Below are 12119 nucleotides of genomic sequence, written 5' to 3'. Positions count from 1 at the left end.
AGAAGCGGGCGAATTTGAATTCATAACGATTTTATTGAAACCGAAATGGACGTTTTTAAATCGCGCTTTCGATGATATAAAAGCAAGACCATATATTAGACACACATTGTTTGCTTTTATTTATGCAATATTAAACATGCAATGAACAATTATACAAAAATTCGCTGCACATCAACAGAGATTCGTGTTCGGCCTTCCATTTGAACCAACTCGGGCTTTTGATTTTTGGGGTTTCTGTGGGATTTTCAACATCTATGGAACGAGAAACACTGTAATTGCATGGATTACAAATAAACACTCAGATATATAATCGTATAGGTACATATAATGTTGTTTTGTGGGGATTAACACTGAGAGCGTCGTACAACTAATTATATATGTGTATCGAACTTAATCCGTGTTCCGATTGCTTTTCATTGACATGTTTTCCATTCGCCGTTGACCAATTTCGTAAATCAATTTGCCTAATCAGTCTTTACTATAAGCTGATTGTACTTTTTACAGGGTATGCACAAGTCTGGCATTATTTTGGCCTCGCCATCGTATTTAGATCGTTGTGAGTACACATCCTCGTAGAGATTAGCATTAACAGTAACCGATAGTAATAGTATTGATAACAACGGTACACCCACAAGATATGGGATCGTAATAACGTGATATATCTCATATTCTAACAATAGGAAGACTAGTGCCGACAGCTGCGATCAAAATAATATCTCAGGGTGTTTTTTTTTATCAAGCTGCACTCAAGTTGCCAAGAGGTTGTTTAATTTTGATTCACAAGGTTTGATTCTTTAGCTCTTTGAAAATTTAAACATATAAATAGGTACTCAGTTGGAAAATATTAAGCGCGAGACAAGTTTCATGCTAACACCTGTAATTATTTCGATCGCAACTGAAGTTATTTGTTGAATAACATCAGTTTATCAAGTTAATAGACGTCGTTGAAGATTCGTTAGTCGATTGCTTAGGCCCGAGGCAACACAGAGATAATTGCTGGTATATATATATAACACTTATCTAGGTACGATCTAGGGGTTATAAAAATAAACGACACGCACACGCACAAAAATACATATACAAACATCAATCGAGTTGCTAAAGTAATTGTCGATGGCTGCTGGTTAAACGCTATGAAGTGAGTGTATCCATTCGATCCTAGGGATCCTGATCCTGGATTGATTCAGTTGCTTGTGGATTGCCCGGTGGTGGTGGCGGAGGAGGTGGGGGTGGAGAAGGCGGGGTACTGGGATGCAGCTCATCCGCATCTATTTCGATCTCAATAGAGTTCTCCCGCTCCGTGATCTCCGGCATTTTGAGGGAGAAGCTGCTCAACTTGCGCTCCGCAGATCCCAAGGAGCTCTGGGAGTCGGCTTTCAGCAAAGTGGTCCGCCGCTCGTTTATGACCCTCAGTGAATCGTACATCTGCTCATCCGCACTGCCACCCCCACCGTTTCCAGCCAATCCCCTTTCCATGGACCGTATGTAGAAAACGGAATCATCACGCTCGTTGGGCACCCCCTTTTTGGGTCTGTAGAACTGGCGGGAACTATTGCTCCTGTACAGCGGATTGGCCACTGGCCTCTCGTCCTCCTCCTGCTCGCTGCGGGCGAGGGGCAGGAATCCCGGACGTGCCTTCTTCGGCGGCAAGCTGCTCGTGTGGTGCTGCAGTTCGGTGATCTCCTCGTAGGACGCCTTGGGCTGCGTGGTCTCCTCCTGCTCCTCCGACTGATCCAGACTCTCCTCGGGAAGGGCTGGCTCCATGCTGGATTGGCCCGACAGCTGGCGCACCGGTGGTGGTGGCTCCGAGCATACAGATAACTGACTCCTACAAGGGAACCCGAGGTAGAATCAATCACAAATACTTCATTGAAATTGTACACAATAGGTTCGGACTTTGCCGGCAAAAGCTCGTCGTATTTGGGATCTTTAAAGGGGTACAACAAGGACTTACCGAAACTCCTTCTCCACGGAGGGCGTGGCCGATGGACCGGAGCTGTAGCGCTTGGGCGAACGGAGAATGGATTTGGGCATCACCTCGGGACTATGAAGATCCACTTGAATGCGCCGAGACTCGATACTTGATGTTCGACTGGCGACGGAAGCACAGCGTGCCGTCCAGCGGCCGCTGTACGAGGAGTCCGACATTGTAGAGTTCCTGTAAATAATGGTATATGATATTAGCTAGGGAGCCATGTCTCCTGGATCAAATGAACTCACCGTCTGTGTCCTAGTGGGCTGCGACTGTGATCCCGCGCCTCCTCCTGCTCGATGGGTCGTTGCCGGGAGAGGACGTGCCGCTTGGCGGTGTCCGACCGCTTGTTCCGCTCACTGCGCTTCTCCGCGCTGGAACTCATGCCCAATCCGGGCGGAGGATTGCTGCCGCCGTCAAAGGAGGAGGCCTGCCAGTAGACACGACTGGCAGCTGGCGGCTGGAGCAGGGAGCACTCCCTGGTGGCCCTCTGGATCAGGCTGGAGGAATTGCTGATGATCCGTGCCGACGAAGAGGAGCCTGCTCCTCCACCTCCTCCTCTTCCTTCTCCGGAGTGTTGCGATCCCGCTCCCAGGCCCGAACGCACTTGGCGCACTCGACGCACACTGCTGCTTGAGGATTTGTGGTGGTGGTGGTGGTGCGAGTGGCGGTGATGGTGACGACGGTGGCGGCGGTGCGAGCAATACAGTTCCCAATCCAGCGGCGACAATCGATTCAGTGAGAGCAAATTGTAGTAATTAGTGGGGACTGTGGTGGTTGGGTTTTGGTGGTTTGTGGCATTGGTGGAGTTGGTGGTGGTATTAGCATGAGCATGGGATCCGGACAAATCCGGAGCGGAACCAGCCCCCGAAAGGCGGCGCCACTGCGGACTAAAGCGATTGGATGCACTGATGGTTGGCGGAAGCGGGATGCGGATGCGGATTTCAGATTTCAGTTTTCAGATTTCGGAAAGCGAAAAGCGGGCGGTAAGAGCGAGAAACAGCCAATCGTATAAGTGAATTTCGATATATACATATAATTTAGTTTCTGTTCCCAATGAGGTGATCTTCCCCAAAATGCCCATAACTGTACCTGAGTGACCTGGAGAACTGGACCAGTTCGGCGGTGAGTGCCTCGCGATCGAAGGGCTGCTGCGGATGTGAGTGCTGATGCGGATGTGTGGTGGAGATGCCGGCGGTCTGCGGCTGCTGGTGAGGATCGCCTGGCGAGGAGCGGAACACGCCGAAGTGCTGATCCCAGCGACTCGACTGGTACTGCGCACCTAGAGAACATCAAAGTTTCCAATATATCAGAACCAGTATAATATATATTTGAATACTACTTTCTGTGAAGTACTTACCCATCCCGCGACGCTGTGACGCCGAGCTTCCCTGGTTGCTCCGCGAGGGATTCTTGCTGCTGCCCCCTCCTCCAGCTCTCAGCCGTGCTGGAACGACCTTAGCGGCGGAGTCCCGTGCCTCGAAGGTCATCACGCAGGAGGCCACCACGATGAAGCCGCCGAAACCCATGACAATGGGGCCCACGTACGCGAAGTTGTTCAGGTGGAAGCCCTTCAGGTCGTTCTTCACCCGCACCGTCACATTGCCCCGCAACTCCGAACCCATCGACAGATGATCCGCATAGTAGCCCAAAGTGGCCATTCCGGCGCCGAGGAGCATCAGGGTGAGACCCAGGATCAGGGCGCGACAGGCGTGCCACAGGCACTTCGAGGACATCTTGCCGCGCACCACCTGCACGTTCCAGGTGGCGCCGGAGGCAGGATGAGCCCGTCGCAGGTTGCCCAGCGAGTGCTTCCTCTTGGTGGTGCCACCACCACCGCGACGGGAGGGCATCGCTGCTGCTGTTCAAATCCTTTGGCCCGAATCGGCTGTCATCAATTTGGGTTCTGGAAAGGAGTATTTTCGGCATTTTCATTTCGTTGTGAGTAAAGCAGATATCTAGCAGGGAGTCATCAATGCAAAAGTTCATAAATCTCCTTTGGAGTCTCCATACATGGCGCCCCAGAAGAAGTCGAGATGTGGGAGAGTATGCACTCCCACTGCCCCACCTGTTGCCCGTGGAAGGTCACAATGCATTCTCTATGCGGTGCTCACGGCGGTTTGCAGAAGGGGTGGTGGCTTCCTGCGGAGGTGGCATCCTGGGGAGGTGGCTTCCACCACCGGTGCAGCCTGCGAGTGCCGAACAATTAAAATCCGAGGCACAATGCCAGCGACGAGAATAGCTGAAGCGGCTGACAGCCGCGTGACGGGGCTCAAGGAATGGCCAGAAGAATGGCCGACGCTCCTTGAAGGGCCCAGAGTCGACTAAGCCGCAATTAAAGCCAAACAAAACGCAGAAAAGCCCGATAACAAGGTCCACAATGCCCCATGTCCCCTGTGTTTCACCACGAGTGCCGTGCTTGACACGCCTGGCCCGAGAATCTGCTTAAATTTAGACATTTGTATATGCCTCACTCATCACCAGTCACTTTAGTTCTTTAAGGGAATACATGCATATATCTGGGAATAAGTAATAGTTTTATACCATAATGCACCTTTATTAAAAGCGAAAGCTTACGAATTCCGTGACATTTTTGGGTCCCAAAACGGAAGAGTTTTGAACTGGCAGCAAACCGCTCTCAACAACTCAGAGTGCAAGGATAAGAACGCTTTTTCAAAATGAAATATGCATGCAAGCCAAGTGCATTTCATGTATATTTCATTTTCTGAAGCATTTATTTTGCCGTGAATTCTGCTGGCTGACGTTTGCTTTTTGTTGCCTGAGTTTTTTATGGCAAGTGTATTTAATGTGAATTTAAATGGAGTTGGCTTAAAAGAGGCTATAAAGTTTATGCGATTTATATCGATTGGATGTGCCACAGAGACTGAAATCATTTTGAAGTATGGAACACAATATTTAAAAAATTCAGAACCGTTTTATCTTTCAACTTTCACTGAAACCCTTTCCTTACAAACTTTTTAATGCAACCACTTGAAAGGCAAATTAGTGCGTAATTCGAATCTAAGTGCCTATAAGGTTTCTGGCCTCTAGTTTCCCTGAAGTCTTTGAAGTCTATGAAGTCCAGGAAAACCAGGAAAACAAAGGTTTCTAGGACGGCTCTTGGTGGCTTACTTGTTGGTTCGTTCTTGGAACGCCGTGGTCCTCGCTCCTGTTGATGCTGCTGCTGCTGCTGCTGCTGCTGCTGCTGCTGCGAGAGCCTTTTGTGTGACCTAAAAGCAGATTTGCCTGCGCTCCGTCTGTATGTATCCTGTGTGCTGGCTAGTGCATATATTTTCGACTCTGCGACGTTGAGTGTGAAAAGCCCACTTGTCATCGTCCTGGCTGCCGTTTGAACTTGGATGCCAGCATTGTGGCCGCCGTCGCACCTGTCACTGCACTCCGGCGATTGCTAATTGGGAATGGGATTAATTTTCACAGGTGAAAGCACAGGTTCCCGCAGGCAGTGGCTGCCTTTTCCCGATCAACAACTCTGGGCTGTGGCAGCTGGGCGAGACGTCTGCTCACGAGCAGCTTCCGCGCGCGTCTGATAAGACGAGGTCCATCTGAAACTGAAGTCCGAGTTACCAGCGCCACAACAGAGGCCAAGCATCCCCCGTGTTATCCACTACAAGGAATTGGTCTAAAACGACAGTGAACCCCCACTGTAGCAAACTTGTTATCAGAAATTGCTAGGAGTTTGAACATGGTATATCGCACTGCATGGGGAAATGAAACTAAGGGAGGTTTCACAGTGCTCTAAATAAGTGGCGCCCCCTGGTGTAGCACAGCACATTTATGGAAAGTATGTTATACTGCACTGCTTGCTTAACCATAAAGATTGCTGCTATACAAATAACAGAACAGAACAAGCCACTGCTTTATAGCAGTGCGTTAAAATTTATAGAAAAATAATTGTTTCCATACTGTGCGAATTCCAAGTAGAGAATCCTTCAATGGAGGACATTCCAAAGTATCCGTATATCAGTCAAAAATTTTTTATAAAGAAATGGGTTCTTAGCAAAACAATAAATGATTTTTGATACCTGAAAAGGGAAAAAGGATTTCTTTCTAATGGCACACCTTAGCAATAGACTGCCTTAAACTGCTTGTTCCGAAACGAAATCCCCCACGCAAGCTCCCCTCGCAAACTCCGAAAGGTGAGTCCTTGTGAAAGTCCTGGAATCACCACAGAGGGGGAAAAACTCAACGAAACAAGGACATGCGCAGATGGCACAAGAGAGAGCATCCCGTGGTGAAGCCGAGCACAGGACGAGCAGGACATTAACAACAATTGGGACCCAGTTGCTTAAGCAGTCATTGGCAAAGCCTTCAATCGCGTAGACGTTCTTCGCAAAGAACCGGATGCCGAGAATTGCGTACTCCCGATTTCGACCAAGTCGGTGTCGTCTATTTTGTGCGTGATGCCGTTCGCGTTCGAGCCGTCCCTGCGACCTGCCTTCGTTTTTCGTTGCATCTGAAGAATGCATGAGGATTAGGTCCGCTGCCCAATGCATTTCCTTCAGATCCTGTCCGGATCCAATCCTTGTGTCCTGGTTCCGCTCCGCGTCCCCTGTGCATATTGAAGTCGGGCGTGTGTGTCTATCAGTGAGCCCCGAAAGTGTATGAATCCCGAATGAATAATGTGAAGCATGATTTCAACTGTTGAAATGTGTTGAAGTCGCAACGATCGTTCCTAGAGCACATGTTAAGCTAATCAATAAGGATATCCCTGCTTTATGTGAATTAATCAACTTGATATTTACGTGAAAACCCAAGAACCCAGCCCAAGAAAAGACAAATGGCCAAAGTGCGTGAGACGCCATAGGTGACCCCAAAAAGGTGACCCACAAAAAAAGCAGGGGAATGAGTCGGCGATAAAGAAATCGAGTCCAATGCAGTTTGTTAGAGCCGACTACGCCAGATTGCAAAATGCGTTTGAATGAACCAACGGCAAGAACGCGACCCAGAACTAAATCAACGCCAGAAGCCACCAAGCTCTCATCATCCCGGGGTGACCTTCACCTCGCATGCTCCGTGCCCAACCGGATCAGGCTGCTCCTCCTCCTCATCACAACGATCATGGGCGGCGGACTCGTCCAGGCCAAGACCATTTACGACTCCGTGAACAGCATCCAGGCGCTGGATGCCCTGGTGGAGCCCAGGGAAACGTCCAAGGCTCCACTGCACACCACGCCTGCCACGCCCACTGCCCACACACACGCCCACATCCAGGTGTCCACGCTACGGAGTAGTTACGGTAGGCAAATTGCGAAATTGCTACTTGCTAGCTGGCTAGCTGTGCAGTGCGGTTAATGCATAATTATATAATTGGTTTTCAATTATCCCGCTGACTCAATTGTTTCGCAGCCATTGTACTGGCAATCGTCGTGTCCAAAATACCTTCTAGAATTCCAAATACCCTTTAACCACTTGAAAGGACACTTCTTCTGGAAACTGAGAGTTATGGTTTCCAAAAGGAGGTCAGCATAACCAGGGTTATTCAAATGAAAGCAAAGCAATAATTATATTGCAAGTAAAAGTTTGTAACTTATAAAGTTAAAGTGATGCTCCTGTTTTGGGTTTAAAAGCCGCACCAATTTTAAATTTTTTAAGAGCGTGAAAATATATAAAAAACTACCTTCCTTCATATCATTAATAAATTTGTTAGTTTGAAAGTATTGTTTCAATTATTTCGTTATAAATTTAACAACAGTTTGCAGCCCAAGTTGCAGTTTCACAATTTTGCAGTTCTCCTTTTCTTCGGATAAAAATGCTTTTACGTGGAAAATACCTATTTTCCTTTGTATTTTCATACATATTTTATAAAGAGACAGGAAAACACATTTGTAAAGTAGTTGTATCTGATATATTCATGATTACACGTTTTGCTAATTCATGAGAAGGAAGTTCTTAAAGATATATATTTCTAAGTTTTGAAGCATTTAATGGTTTTCAAACTTTCCAATGACCCAACAACTTTCAAGTTCAAGCCTTTTATTTTCAAAATCAAACCATCGGAAGTTTAAACCCGTAAATTCGATTTCCTAGAGCGAGTATTAAACTTAGCTAAATATCAATATATGCGATGACAGCGAAATTTATTTGTTTAACTTTGGGGAAGCAAACTAAACATTTGTGTTGTGCCAGTGTATTCGCAGCGAACAAACAAACTCCCCCACACACAGCGGCCAACTTGGCATTAGCATATAGACAAAAAGCTATGCACACAGCAGGGGCCAAAATACTAGGTGTGATTACTGTACTGCAACTAAATGCAACTAATTGGGAGTTTCGAGTTCGAGCTTGTCATGGGTTAATTAACACCAATTTGCATAGAGAGTTTAAGGGGGTTAAAACATAAGTACAACTATAATTGAAATGTATGTATGTATATACAACGATAAAAGCAAAAGTGGTATTCTTTTACCTTTCTAAAGACTAGAAAGATATATAATTTGTTTAAAGAAATATCAAAACTAACTCATATCTGGCATAGGGCCAGATCGTATGATTTAATAAGTATAGATAAAATGCTATTTTTGTGAACACAGCTGTTCGCACACTCGAGTGGTTGAGCAATGTCATCAATTCTCCCGCCCACGTCTCACATGTCCTCCCCCGCAAAACCAAAACATAGATTCGACTGAAATCAATAACTCCCTTGCAGAGGATTCGGATGATGGCGTGGATGGCGATTATGTCATCCCAGAGAGCCAGACCTCTGCGGTGGCGATCCTGGATCAGGAATCCCCACAAAAGAGCCAGGACATGGAGTCGCTATCCCTGCAGGCAGGATCGGGCACAGTTGCGCCAAAGAGCAGCGCCGATTCCTCCGGACACAAGAAGAACGCCTCCTTCCAGCAGATTGGCAGCCAGAATGTAAACGCCTTAGTGCCGGCCACAGTGGCCACCACTTCATCCGGCATCCCGTCGAGCAGCAACGCCTCCCTGGCCACGCCCACGGAGCCGGCGAGGAACCGGAGCACCGGCCTCGTCCGCAACTCCGCCGTCAAGGTGGACAGCAAGCATCCGCTGTCCAAGGGCCAGAAGACGGACGCGCCCATGCTGAACTACATCTTCGACACGTTCTCGTCGGCCAACAAGCACCACCACCACGATCAGAGGTGAGTTGGCTTGCATGATATCATAAGGATATCATAACATCGTGTCTGTGCAGGTATGGCCCCCACTTCGAGGATGTGCAGCGGATTGGCCAGGCCACCAATCTCACCGTGCAGGCGGGCTCCAGCATCCACCTGAACTGCAGGATCTCGCTGCTGCAGGATAAGACTGTAAGTTTGGACTACGAGATGTGCAGCATCGCCTTGGGATGCTTTCTTTGAGGTCCCCATTTAAGTTCAACTCCTTTTTAGTTGGTAATCCCCACTGAAAACTGAAATTGTATCCTCTCAACTTTGAACGTAGGTCTCTTGGGTGCGGCACAACACGCAGGACGAGGGCAAGGACACTGGCAACGCCCTCGATCTGCTGACAGTGGGCATGCACACGTACACGGGTGATAAGCGCTACAAGATGGAGTTCCAGTACCCCAACAACTGGCGACTGAAGATAACCAATGTGAAGAAGGACGACGAGGCCATCTACGAGTGCCAGATCTCAACGCATCCGCCCCGCGTCATTCAAATCAACCTGCATGTGAATGGTGGGTATCCAACTCCCTCTATCTCTCTAATAGATTCCAAGAAAAGGATATAGAAATGATTTAACGCAGCTCCGAAAGTGATGATAGTGGACGAGGTGGGAGATCCGCTGCAGGAGAAGTACTACGAGATCGACTCCACGCTGCAGCTGTCCTGCGTGGTGCGGAACGTGGCCATGACCAGTTCCGTGGTCTTCTGGAAGCACATGGACAGCATCCTCAACTACGACGTAACTCGCGGGGGAGTGAGGTGAGTGGGCGGCCTGATCTTGGCCAGGAGCACACCATATAAGCATAACTTCTCTCTCTCAGCGTCAAAACGGAACTGATGGAGGATGGAGCCAACTCGACGCTCTCGATAGCGAAGATCAGCAAAACGGACTCCGGCAACTACACGTGCTCCATCAGCGAGTTCCAGAACTTCACCATCGTGGTGCACATTCTGAACGGTGAGTTGGCTCCAGCCTAATAACCAAACCCATGTCATCCGCCATCCTTCCTGATCCTTACAGGCGAGAGCTTCGCCGAACTGCATCTTGGTGGAGCGGCTGGGATGCGGAGCACGTGGTGGACGCTGGTGATGCTGCATGCAGTGGCACTCCTTGTGCTAAGTAGTCTAAGGGGGGAGTTTAGCTAAGGTAGCTAAGGTAACTAGGACTAGATAAGTGAGAGAACGTCGTTTTCCCGTAGCTCTTTTTGTTGATTAATTGTAAAGATTCCGAATTGGATGGATGGAGGAGGGGGGGCAGTTATTGGAAATAACTTAAAACGCAGCCTAAGTTGAACTGGCTATTATAGATATGTTTCTACGTCTATCATCAATTTGTACATGAGCAGGCACGCCTAGGATTAAGCTAGCATTAAGGACTAAGCTCGAGTGTATTTGAAATGCGGAGAGAGGCCAACGAATTTCCCTAGCAGAATCTCACTAAGTCGCAGAGTCACAGGTCAGAGTTGATGGTCTGGAATAGATCTAAATCTAGTTGATACAGGAATGTAAAGCGTAGTGTAGTCTAAGTCACCAGCAGTTCATTATCACAGCTTTTGCGGCAAGGATCTGAACTCCTGTGGGAACTACTCAATGTTGAACTAATATAAAGTGCAATACGGTCATATACATATTATATACATACACACTCGCGGCAGAAGCATCAAATGATATGTTAATAAACGAATACTCGTATGTATGCAATAATAAAGTGAACTATACAAGAATCCAGCTGCGACTTGAATTTCCAACGGGCGGGAACTTCGAGGAACTGTGTGGTTCATTCACAAACATTAATTTCTTTTTAATCAGCACTTCCAAATTATATTGCTAAATATGTACATACACAGCTAGTTTAAGAGATTAACCTATGGGCTTGGTGCAAAAAGCAACTATAATCTTATCACTAAGAGTTCCATTTGTTTTGATGTTTTGTGGCATACGAATTACCACCATTCTCTTGTGTTCCAGAATCTTAGAGATAGAAACTTGAAGCATATTTACAATTTCGCGTTGTTTTTACGGCTGGCAAAGTCCATGATGGCCTGGAAGAACTCGGGATGCTGGAACTGCAGGAGCAGCTGCTTGCACTCCGTCTCGTTGGCCTTGATGAGATTCTCCACGAAGCCCTCCTGGATGAGGCGCTTGCCTTGCAGAAGGGAGTTCGTGGGCAGCTCGGAGTACTGACGCAGTTTGGGCCAAATCAGCGACTCCAGTTCGCTGGCCTTGTAGATCCGCGACACAAAGTTGAACTGATAGGCCTCCTGGGCGCTGAGGCGTTCGTTCAGCAGCAGGACTTCCGACGCCTTGGAGCGCCCCAGGATCAGGGGCAGCATGTAGGAGGAGCCGCCCTCGGGCACCAGGCCCAGCTTGGTGAACGGCGTGTAGAAGTAGCTCTAGGATGGTATCTACTAGTCAAGTCATGGTGCCATAGCAAGTCGATGTAATACTCACCGTTTCGGAGCACCAGGCCACATCACACAGGCCCACAATGGTGGTTCCAATGCCGATGGCAGGTCCATTGACCAGGGCAATCACTATCTTCCTGCAGTTGACGAAGCTCAGAACCATGGCCTTCAAGTAGAGATTATACTTTATATAAGGTAGGATGGGGGATATACAGAAATCCAACCTTGAAGGTCGCATTGGACTGCTTGAGGAAGGCGTCGACGTCGTCGGACTTGGAGGATTGGGACAGGTCGTTGCCGGCCGTGAAGATGTCGCCCACGCCGGTGAACACCACAATGGTCACGCTATCGTCGTCGTTCACCTCGGTGAGGACGCGGGCCATCTCCTGGTAGGCGAGCATGTTGATGCAGTTCTTCCTCTGCGGATTGTTGAACTTGGCCACCAGCAGCTTGCCCTGCTGCTCCACCAGCAGCTCCTTGTAGCCTTGGTACGACATCTTGGTGCCAGTGCTGTGCGCGGAATGGGCGACAAAGTCCAATTAGTGGATCATTTTACTCTGATTGCCGGTTGCTATTGTTGTTAAATTATCC

At 48.2% G+C, this 12119-nt stretch overlaps 3 protein-coding genes across 3 annotated transcripts; 1 reads left to right on the top strand and 2 right to left on the bottom strand.

The window, feature by feature from the left end:
• Positions 1-114: 114 nt before the first annotated feature.
• On the bottom strand, positions 115-5214 carry LOC122617352 (dendritic arbor reduction protein 1). Its single transcript, XM_043793190.1, has 6 exons — positions 5105-5214; positions 3333-3878; positions 3065-3254; positions 2221-2880; positions 1955-2158; positions 115-1828 (listed from the first exon to the last, which is right to left on the bottom strand). The coding sequence occupies exons 2-6, from the start codon at positions 3823-3825 to the stop codon at positions 1159-1161; spliced, it is 2217 nt and encodes a 738-aa protein (XP_043649125.1). The 5' UTR covers positions 3826-3878; positions 5105-5214; the 3' UTR covers positions 115-1158.
• Positions 5215-6300: 1086 nt separating this feature from the next.
• LOC122617355 lies at positions 6301-10738 on the top strand. Its single transcript, XM_043793192.1, has 7 exons — positions 6301-7229; positions 8640-9096; positions 9150-9264; positions 9398-9635; positions 9705-9882; positions 9945-10081; positions 10145-10738. The coding sequence occupies exons 1-7, from the start codon at positions 6902-6904 to the stop codon at positions 10267-10269; spliced, it is 1578 nt and encodes a 525-aa protein (XP_043649127.1). The 5' UTR covers positions 6301-6901; the 3' UTR covers positions 10270-10738.
• Positions 10739-10892: 154 nt separating this feature from the next.
• Positions 10893-12108, bottom strand: LOC122617310 (enoyl-CoA delta isomerase 2). Its single transcript, XM_043793133.1, has 3 exons — positions 11753-12108; positions 11575-11694; positions 10893-11516 (listed from the first exon to the last, which is right to left on the bottom strand). The coding sequence occupies exons 1-3, from the start codon at positions 12023-12025 to the stop codon at positions 11121-11123; spliced, it is 789 nt and encodes a 262-aa protein (XP_043649068.1). The 5' UTR covers positions 12026-12108; the 3' UTR covers positions 10893-11120.
• Positions 12109-12119: the final 11 nt, after the last annotated feature.

The sequence above is a fragment of the Drosophila teissieri genome, chromosome 3L, assembly GCF_016746235.2.
Source record: "Drosophila teissieri strain GT53w chromosome 3L, Prin_Dtei_1.1, whole genome shotgun sequence".
NCBI classification, from domain to species: Eukaryota; Metazoa; Arthropoda; class Insecta; order Diptera; family Drosophilidae; genus Drosophila; species Drosophila teissieri.
The sequence above is the reverse complement of the archived record's forward strand: the minus strand, read 5'-3'. Positions and strand labels throughout refer to the sequence as shown.

Coding starts and splice junctions, on each gene's coding strand:
- LOC122617352 (XM_043793190.1), bottom strand. CDS start 3,825: ATGCCCTCCCGTCGCGGTGGTGGTGGCACCACCAAGAGGAAGCACTCG. Junction 3,255..3,332: donor GTCACAGCGTCGCGGGATGG/GTAAGTACTTCA, acceptor GATGTTCTCTAG/GTGCGCAGTACCAGTCGAGT. Junction 2,881..3,064: donor CAGTTCTCCAGGTCACTCAG/GTACAGTTATGG, acceptor GCCAACCATCAG/TGCATCCAATCGCTTTAGTC.
- LOC122617310 (XM_043793133.1), bottom strand. CDS start 12,025: ATGTCGTACCAAGGCTACAAGGAGCTGCTGGTGGAGCAGCAGGGCAAG. Junction 11,695..11,752: donor AGTCCAATGCGACCTTCAAG/GTTGGATTTCTG, acceptor CTCTACTTGAAG/GCCATGGTTCTGAGCTTCGT. Junction 11,517..11,574: donor TGGCCTGGTGCTCCGAAACG/GTGAGTATTACA, acceptor ATACCATCCTAG/AGCTACTTCTACACGCCGTT.
- LOC122617355 (XM_043793192.1), top strand. CDS start 6,902: ATGCGTTTGAATGAACCAACGGCAAGAACGCGACCCAGAACTAAATCA. Junction 9,636..9,704: donor AATCAACCTGCATGTGAATG/GTGGGTATCCAA, acceptor GATTTAACGCAG/CTCCGAAAGTGATGATAGTG. Junction 10,082..10,144: donor CGTGGTGCACATTCTGAACG/GTGAGTTGGCTC, acceptor TGATCCTTACAG/GCGAGAGCTTCGCCGAACTG.